Consider the following 9,734-nt stretch of genomic DNA (forward strand, 5'->3'; position numbering starts at 1 on the left):
CAAAAAAAAGAAAGAAAACCAAGAACACTTCAGCATAGGTGAAGACCTAAAGGAAGGGTTTGAAAAAATTTCTTTCAGAAAATTTAAACTTCTGCCATTGTTCTTCATCTGATTTCACTGAATCATACACTGATATAGGCAAGGGATCTTAGAAATTGTCCAGTCCTCTCCTCTCATTTTGTACATAAAAAATCAGAGAGAGATTAAGTGACTCACCTAAAATCAGGAATAGTTAAATCTCACACTAAGCCTAGGACTCAAGAATCCTGACCAAAATCCTGGATTCTTGCCACACCACATCATGAAATGAAAGGAAAATAACAGGAAAAACACTACCCTTAGTACTCGCATTTCTTTACTTCTTATACACATATCAAATTCATCACATTCACAGTTGAACTTACTATCTTCCTCACCCACACCTCCGCTTCTTCTGTGCTGTATTCCTGCTGAGGGAACCACCACCCTTCCAGTCATTCAGGTTAGCAATCTCATTGAGTCCTTGATTCCTAATTCTTCCCTTACCCTCACATGTAATTAGTTGTCTAAGCATTCCTGTTTCTACAACAGCGTTCTTTCATTTGTTTAGGTGAGGCAACTGGGGTGAAGTGACTTGCCCAGGGTCACACAGTTAGGAAGCTGCAAGTGTCTGAAGCCAGAATTGAACTCAGGTTCTCCTAACCTCCCGAACCAGGGATCTATCCAAGAAGACACCTAGTTGCCCCTGCATCAGCTTTCACAACTGTTCCCCTCTCTTCACCCATGTATCCACCACTCTAGTCCACGACTTCATCACTGCTTTGCCTGGAATATTGCAATATTTCTGCCTCCAGTCTACTCTCTTCAATTCATCCTTCACCTAGCAACCAGAGTGACTGGACTGATCAGCCACAGACAGACACACTGTACCTTGACCCTGACATAGTGATATCATTTTGCTCCTCTTCCAGCATGAAACACAATAAACAAAGTGATTTTTCTCAAGTGAAAAGCTGAACATATCATTACACTACTCAACAAACTCTGTGGTTCCCTGTCACATTCAGGATCAAATACATAAACTTCTGTTAGGTTTTTACAGGCCTTCACAACCTGGCCCCAACCTACCCTTTCAACCTTACTGCACATTATTCCCCTCCAAGCACACTAGGGTGAACAAGGCATTTGGCTGCTCCTCATACATGGTGTGCTGCCATGGAATCATGCCCCATCCTTGCCTCAGTCTCCCAGAATCCTCAGCTCAGCTAAAGTGCCATGCTGTAGAATCAAATGTTAGCAGATCTCCACAGTTGCTAGTGTCCTCTCCTTGCTTCTATTTTGTGTCTGTATGTGTGTCTGTGTGCACAGCATGTATATATAGTGTCTAAATAAATAAATATATATATATACACATACTGTGTGTATGTATATATATATACATATGTGTGTATATATATGTATCTATCTATCCATATATATGTGAAAATGTACATGTTGTCTCTTCCCCATCCCATTAAACTGTAAACCCCTAGAGGGAACTGACTATATTCACATTTGTCTTTCCATCTCCCAACCCCTCACCCACTGCTCGGCACATGATAGGTGCAGATCTTGCTCCACCTCACGCCCTTCTACAAACTCAATGTTCCAGTTCCTCCCACATGGCACTCCACTTTCTATTTCAGTACCTTCACACTGGCTTTCTTATTGCCTTTTCCCTTCCCCCATGGCTTTAATGCTCTCCTTCCTCCTAGGATCTTTGATCTCCTTTAATACTCACCTCTAATCCCACCTTTTATAGGAGGTCATTATGGACCTCCATGGTCTACCATTTGGTGCTGCTCATTTATGTCAAGCCCGCAATCAATTGAGATTTCCCAGATCTTTTATTCAGATAAACTGCTGCCTAATAACCAAAGCAGCTAGGTGGCACAAAGGATAGAATGCTAGGCCTGCAGTCAAGACATCTGAGTTCAAATCTAGCCTTAGATACTTACTACCTGAGCTAGTCACTTAACTTCTTTTTGCCTCAGTTTCCTCACCTGCAAAATGAAGAATAACAATAGCACACACCTCCTGGAATTGTTGCAAAGATCAAGTGAGATGATATTTATAAAGCACATTAGCAAAGTGCCTGGCACATAGTAGATACTGTATCTGTTAGCTGCCTTGTTGATATTGTTGGGTCATTCATTTCCCACCTTGGTTTACTCAAATATCCCTACCCCAAGTGTTCGACATTTGCTGTAAAAGAGAAATTGCCTTCCAGTCAGGTTATGAAGGGTGGTAATCAAAAATATTGTCAGAGACTTTTGCCAGGCTGTAGCTTGTAGAATACCATGAGAGAGGTGGGCGGAGCCAAGATGGCGGCTGGTAAGCACGGACTAGAGTGAGCTCCGTACCCAAGTCCCTCCAAAAACCTATAAAAATGGCTCTGAACCAATTCTAGAACGGCAGAACCCACAGAACAGCAGAGGGAAGCAGGGCTCCAGCCCAGGACAGCCCGGATGGTCTCTGGGTGAGCTCTATTCCACACGGAGCTGGGAGCTGGGAGCTGGGAACGGAGTGGAGCAGAGCCCAGCCTGAGCGGCGTGGACGATCCAGACCGGAAGCCGGGCGGAGGGGGCCCTAGCGCCCTGAATATGTGAGCTGCGGCAGTTACCAGACCCCTCGACCCACAAACACCAAAGACTGCGGAGAAGGTTAGTGGGAAAAGCTGCGGGAGTGGAAGGAGTTCGCGGTTCGGCTTCCAGCCCCGGGGGCAGCGGAGGTGGGGCAGCTACAGCTGTTGTTACTTCCGGCTCCAGGCCCACCTGGTGGGAGGAATTAAGTGGCAGATCGCAGCAGGGGTGCACAGCCTGCCGAAGATCCGAGCCCAGTCTGGACTGGGGGTCCTTGGGGAAGGAGGAGTGGGGCTCTGATAGAGTTGGCACCTCCCCCCCAAACATAGAACATAGAACTCTGTAATCTACAAGCAGTCATACCCCACTGAAAAACTCAAGGGTCAAGTTAGTTAGTTGGGAATATGGCCAGGACGCGAAAACGCGCCCAGATTCAGTCTCAGACTTTGGATTCTTTCTTTGGTGACAAAGAAGACCAAAACATACAGCCTAAAGAAGACAACAAAGTCATAGAGCCTACAACCAAAGCCTCCAAGAAAAACATGAACTGGCCCCAGACCATAGAAGAACTCAAAAAGGATTTGGAAAAGCAAGTTAGAGAAGTAGAGGAAAAATTGGGAAGAGAAATAAGAAGGATGCGAGAAAACCATGAAAAACAAGTCAATGACTTGCTAAAGGAGACCCAAAAAAATACTGAAAAATACACTGAAGAAAACAACACCTTACAAAATAGACTAACTCAAATGGCAAAAGAGCTCCAAAAAGCCAATGAGGAGAAGAATTCCTTGAAAGGCAGAATTAGCCAAATGGAAAAGTAGGTCCAAAAGACCACTGAAGAAAATACTACTTTAAAAATTAGATTGGAGCAAGTGGAAGCTAGTGAATTTATGAGAAATCAGGATATTATAAAACAGAACCAGAGGAATGAAAAAATGCAAGACAATGTGAAATATCTCCTTGGAAAAACCACTGACCTGGAAAATAGATCCAGGAGAGATCATTTAAAAATTATTGGACTACCTGAAAGCCATGATCAAAAAAAGAGCCTAGATACCATCTTACAGGAAATTATCAAGGAGAACTGCCCTGATATTCTAGAGCCACAGGGCAAAATAGAAATTGAAAGAATCCATCGATCGCCTCTGCAAATAGATCCCAAAAAGAAATCTCCTAGGAATATTGTTGCCAAATTCCAGAGCTCCCAGATCAAGGAGAAAATACTGCAAGCAGCCAGAAAGAAACAATTTGAGTATTGTGGAAACCCAATCAGAATAACCCAAGATCTGGCAGCTTCTACATTAAGAGATCGAAGGGCTTGGAATGCGATATTCCGGAGGTCAATGGAGCTAGGATTAAAACCTAGAATCACCTACCCAGCAAAACTGAGTATCATGTTCCAAGGCAAAATATGGACTTTCAATAAAATAGAGGACTTTCAAGCTTTCTCAGTGAAAAGACCAGAACTGAATAGAAAATTTGACTTTCAAACACAAGAATCAAGAGAAGCATGAAAAGGTAATCAAGAAACGGAAATTGCAAGGGACTTACTAAAGTTGAACTGTTTTGTTTACATTCCTACATGGAAAGATGATGAGTATGATTCATGAGACCTCAGTATTAGGATAGTTGAAGGGAATATGTATATATATATATATATGCATATATATATATGTTTAAGTATATATATAAGTGAATGTGTATGTATGTATGTAACTATGTGTATATGTATGTATGTGTATGTATGTGTATATATATATATGTAAAAGAGAGAGAGCAGACACAGGGTGAGTTGAGGATGAAGGGAAGATATCTAAAAGAAATAAAATGAAATTAAGAGATGAGAGAGTAACATACTGAGATAGGGAGAGATAGAATGGGGTGGATTATCTCGCATAAAGGTGGCAAGAGGAAGCAGTTCTATGGGAGGAGGGGAGAGGGCAGGTGAGGGGGGAATGAGTGAACCTTGCTCTCATCAGATTTGGCCTGAGGGGGAATACCATACATACTCAGTTGGGTATCTTACCCCACAGGAAAGAAGAGGGAGGAAGATAAAAAAAAAAATAAAAGGTGGGGGATGATGGAGTGGAGGACAGATGGGGGTGGAGGTAATCAAAACAAACACTTTGGAAAGGGGACAGGGTCAAGGGAGAAAATTCAATAAAGCGGGATGGGTTGGGAAGGAGCAAAATGTAGTTAGCCTTTCACAACATGAGTATTGTGGAAGGGTTATACATAATAATACATGTGTGGCCTAGGTTGAATTGCTCAACTTCTTAGGGAGGGTGGGTGGGAAGGGAAGAGGGAAGGGAATTTGGAACTCAAAGTTTTAAAATCAGATGTTCAAAAACAAAAAAACTTTTTGTATGCAACTAAAAAATAAGATACACAGGCAATGGGGCGTAGAAATTTATCTTGCCCTACAAGAAAGGAAGGGAAAAGGGGATGAGAGGGGAGGGGGGTGATAGAGGGGAGGGCTGACTGGGGAACAGGGCAACCAGAATATACGCCATCTTGGAGTGGGGGGGGAGGGCAGAAATGGGGAGAAAATTTGTAATTCAAACTGTTGTGAAAATCAATGCTGAAAACCAAATATGTTAAAGAAATAAATTGCATTTAAAAAGAAAAAAAAAAAAAAAGAATACCATGAGAGAGGGATTTGAGTCCTAATTTTAGCTCTAGTAGCCCAAGCAAGGTGACCTATTCCAGAAGTAGCCAGATTATTATAATTTTTAAGACTATTTCAAAAAGTATAGATATCTTTCCTTCATATGGATTCTGATCCACATTGGCTATACTACATCTTGCTTGGTATTCAAAGGCTTAACATTTTGGATGATCATTATCCTTGCAGACTGAAGCAATTTTGATTTCCCTGTTACTGGTGGCAGGTAGAAAATCCCTGATCACCAGCTTCATTTCATCCATTTTCTGCCAAATTTTCTAACCTTGTCCATCTATTGGCTGCCATTGACCCTTTTCTGATACGCCCAACAATAAGTACAAGGCAGGTCAAAGGTATCAATGGCATACACAGTGTACGGTCTTGTCTCAGTTACCCTCTTTCTTACTACTCTCAAGAAAAGTTGATTTGGGAACAATTAAAAAGGGTGGTCACTTATGGTCAGTATGGGTTCTTCAAGAATATGTCTCGCTAGCCTAATCTAATTTCTTTTTTTTTACATTAGTAAAGACTAGTAGATCTAGACAATGTCTTGCCAGACTAGACACAGAATTTAGCAAGACATCTGACAATGTCTCCTAATGATATATTCATATAGTATATGGAGAAGATGCTAGTCAGATTGCCAGAAAACATGTTCCTAGGAATCCCAGGCTACAGAAACTTGTAGTCAGTGTCCAGTAAGAAGAAACTAATGTATGTGCTAAACATCTGAACACTGAATCTCTGAAAAGCAAGAAAAAATGTCAACAAACTGGAACATGAACTAGAGTAACGGATCTTTGAAGATAAAAGTCACACCTGAGGGGTAAATGATTACAGGAAGGATAAAGGATAGATGGATGGCAGAAGGACATCTCTCTTCTGCCTCCAAGACACTTACATCCCAACATCATTCTCTTTCTCTCTTCCCTTCTCTCTTTTTCCCTCTTTCATTCTTTCTTTCCTTGGTTCAATCTTTCCATTCTGTCTCTCTCTCTTTCTGCTCTTCTTCCTTATTTTCACTCTTTCATCCTTTCTTCCTCTCTTCTTCCTTTTCTTTCTCTCTCTCCCCTCTTTTCTTTCTTTCCTTTTCTCGCTTTCTATCTCTGTCTCTTTCTCTGTGTGTGTGTGTATCTGTCTCTGTCTGTCTCTTTTTATTTTTCCCTTAGTCTCTTTCTTCCTACTTCAACAGGCTATAACATAAAACATGACGTTACTCAGTTGCCACCATGGATAAAAGACAAACGGCTTCCATACCGCTCATTACATCCTACCCAACATGCCGCTGCTTTGGTGGCTTTGGTTTGAACGTGGGTCCACCAATTTCTCAGAATACTATTCTTTTCCCTATTCTTGTCTTTCTCTTCTTCCTCTACACCAAGCAGAAACTTACCTGATCCTTGGTTCGCCAATTTGAATAACGGTCTCTGTGCTCTGTAAGCAAACTTGTCCCCATGATCAATCAGAGCTTCTTTCACTGCCTGGTACCCATGTAACACGACAATACGCTCAACACCCAACTTCAGAGTGAACACTGGGCCATACTTTTTAGCTAGCTGTGAAAAGAGAGGTGGGCATTGCTGAGAGGGTCATCACTGAATTAGGTGATAAACAGCTTAGATTACTATTGTTGACCTTATTGGAGAAGTTCTCAATCCATTATCATCTCCTTCAACACATTTCTGACCTGGATTACAGAGAAGCATGATGCAATCCATGAACCCAAACCAAACTATAGACGGTTCAAAAGGCTAAAATTTCATTCCGTTCCTTGGGCTAGCAGTCAGAAGACTGGCTAATGAGGTACAGTATATGACCTTGGTGCAGTATCCCCAGGCTTCCTGAGAGATTGAGCTAATATTTCATAGCTGGGTGTCATAGTGGACACAGCACTGGACCTGGGATCAAGAAGACCTTCCCCAAAATCCAGTTTCAGATACCTCATAGCTATGTGACTCCAGGAAGTCCCTTAACCTCTGTCTGCCTCAATTTCCCCATCTGTAAACTGAGGATAATAATGACACCTAATTATAAGGGTTTTGTGAGAATAACTAGATAATGTTTGTAAAATACTGAGCAAACCTCAAATCATTATATACATGCTATTATTATTACTACCATTATTCATCTACAGCTTTCAGAATAGCAGAGTTGGGAAATAGAAACAATGCTATCACTGAAATTCTGGTTCCAATAGAATCCTGATTCCAATAGAAATCCTACAAATCAGTATCTTTGCATCATGGGTATAGATCCAGAAGCAACCTTAGGGATCATTTAAACCACAGGTTCTTAACCCTTATTTGGTATGGATGCTTGTAATAGTCTTGTGAAGCCTATGACCTCCTCTGAATGACATTTTTAGAATAAAACACATAGGATTACAACTGGAAAAACATAACTAGAATAAAATAAAAGATGTCATTTTTTTCCCATCTGAGCTCACAGAACCTCTGAAATATATCTATGGACCCACTGGGAAGTCATGGTCCCAAGATGAAGAACTCCTTTTCTAAACCAATCATAATTTTACAGATGAGGACACCGAGTCCCCAAAGATCTGGGTATGTCTGGGGAGAACTATGGCAAAATATCAGTTAGGAAATCTACCAGGTCAAAATGAGAGCATATTTTTGTTTTCACATGTTAAACTCACCTAATCTCTTCTCACAACTCTGTGACGCAGATAGGACAATTATTGATAATGTTCTCATACAGACCTAGGAAACTGAGGTCCACAGAGGTGATCATACTTGCCCAAGGAACAAAGCTAGGAATATCTGAATCTGGAGTTGAACCCAGGCCTTTCTAAAACCAAGTTCAATACCTTTTCTACCACCCCAGGCTGCCTCCAAAGGCTTTGAGATCTAGAGGTCTGAGTTCAGAACTTGCTGGTTCCTCTGGAGGCTGACCTTGCTTTCAGCCAAGCACATTTAAGATTACATGCAAGGACAGGGGCTGCACACAGAGGCTGTCTGTGTGCTCCTTTGAAAGAATGTGCAAGGAAAACATTCCCCACTCTGACTCAATAAAGACTGGAGGGCCCTACCTGTTGGCAGGACCTATTCATTCCTCTGGCAGCAGAAATAATCAGGCACATTAAATACCCCCTTTTCTTCCTATGGTGGGGAATGAGCACTTTAAGTGGGGATGATTGAATTTCCTCCTAGATCTTTGCAGGGTCAATGGGAGCACTAATAGCACAGGATGGCACTTTTTGTAGAATGGATTTCATCCAGACCTACGGGAACTTGATAGTACCAGTTACTGCTGAAGCAGTGGGCCCTGATGGACACTATAGGACATCAAACCATGGTCTAGAAAACCTGCAAGCTACCTGCCTACCTACCTAGTGTAACATGCTGTACTCATTAGAATAAGCTGTGTGAAAACAGTCTCTCACAATCAATTGACAGCCATTAGAGTCAGGAATGAAACCAACAGAAGAGAGAGTTGTTTACTTACAATGTAAAGAGATTCTGGGATATTCTTAAGGTCCAGCTGCAGTATATTGCCAATAATGGGAAGAGGAACAGGACCAGGTGGAAGCTTTCCTCTTCCAAAGCCCTTTCTCCATGATGAAATGAGAAGCAGACATAAGATACAGATCAGTAAGCCAAGAGCAATGGCCACAGATGGATCCATTGACACTCTTCGTTACTACCAATGCAATACAAGGCTTAGTATCCAAAGCTGGGGAGAACTGCAAACACAAGATGAATCAGCTAATAATAATTCCTTGGTGTCCTCAGTAAGCATCCAATGGACTTCAGCCTGCCCGTAAGATAAAGAGAACCTTACCCTTGTTCCAAAGGACAGTGTTTCAAAGTATCAAGAGCCATTCAATCTGTTGTTTAAAATTTTACTGACTTATTTTGCTCCTTATATACCACAATTATTTCCCTATATGGCCCCACCTCCCCTTACAATCAATACTTTTAACAAACATTAAACAAAACCAATGATTCTAGGAGTTTGAGAATATGTCATATCCCATAGTATCTTATGCTCTGCTCAGAAGAGGTATTTCTTAATCTGTTCCAAGATTGGTAACACTTTTATAACATAAAAAACTTTGTTGACCCATTGTAGTTTGACCTTCATTCTTAAAGAGCCCCATGACAACAGGGAGGTGACGCCATGACTTGCAAGTGAATTCCTCGTTATTACCCTTGTGGAAGGTTGAGAATCCAATGCCTGTACAAACGGTAAACACAAAGCTAATCAATTAATAACTCCATCCTTTTCTAGCAAAACAGAGTTTTACTTCTAATGAACTCTGACCTGCTAATAAACATAAGAAGAGTAAGCTCATTCCCCAGTTGGCACATGGCCAAAGCATATGAAAAGGCAATTTTCTTTTTCTTCTTTTTTTTTAAATTTTACTTTAGACTCATATCATAAACTTAAATGTTGAAACTTAAATACAAAGTAAAAAAGTAAAAAAGCATGTTGTGTGCATAACAGAACAT

General features: G+C 41.2%; 1 protein-coding gene across 1 annotated transcript in view; it reads right to left on the reverse strand.

Annotated features, from left to right (window-relative positions):
* Positions 1-9,156, reverse strand: part of LOC118828302 (cytochrome P450 2C19-like) — a 271,154-nt gene extending 261,998 nt beyond the window's left edge. The window contains exons 1-3 of the mRNA XM_036734860.1: positions 9,064-9,156; positions 8,728-8,965; positions 6,656-6,818 (exon numbers count right to left, since the gene is read on the reverse strand). Coding sequence (XP_036590755.1) covers positions 6,656-6,818; positions 8,728-8,907 — 343 coding nt within the window. The 5' untranslated portion in view covers positions 8,908-8,965; positions 9,064-9,156. The remainder of the gene's footprint in view (positions 1-6,655; positions 6,819-8,727; positions 8,966-9,063) is intronic.
* Positions 9,157-9,734: the final 578 nt, after the last annotated feature.

The sequence above is a fragment of the Trichosurus vulpecula genome, chromosome 8 (assembly GCF_011100635.1).
Source record: "Trichosurus vulpecula isolate mTriVul1 chromosome 8, mTriVul1.pri, whole genome shotgun sequence".
NCBI lineage: Eukaryota > Metazoa > Chordata > Mammalia > Diprotodontia > Phalangeridae > Trichosurus > Trichosurus vulpecula.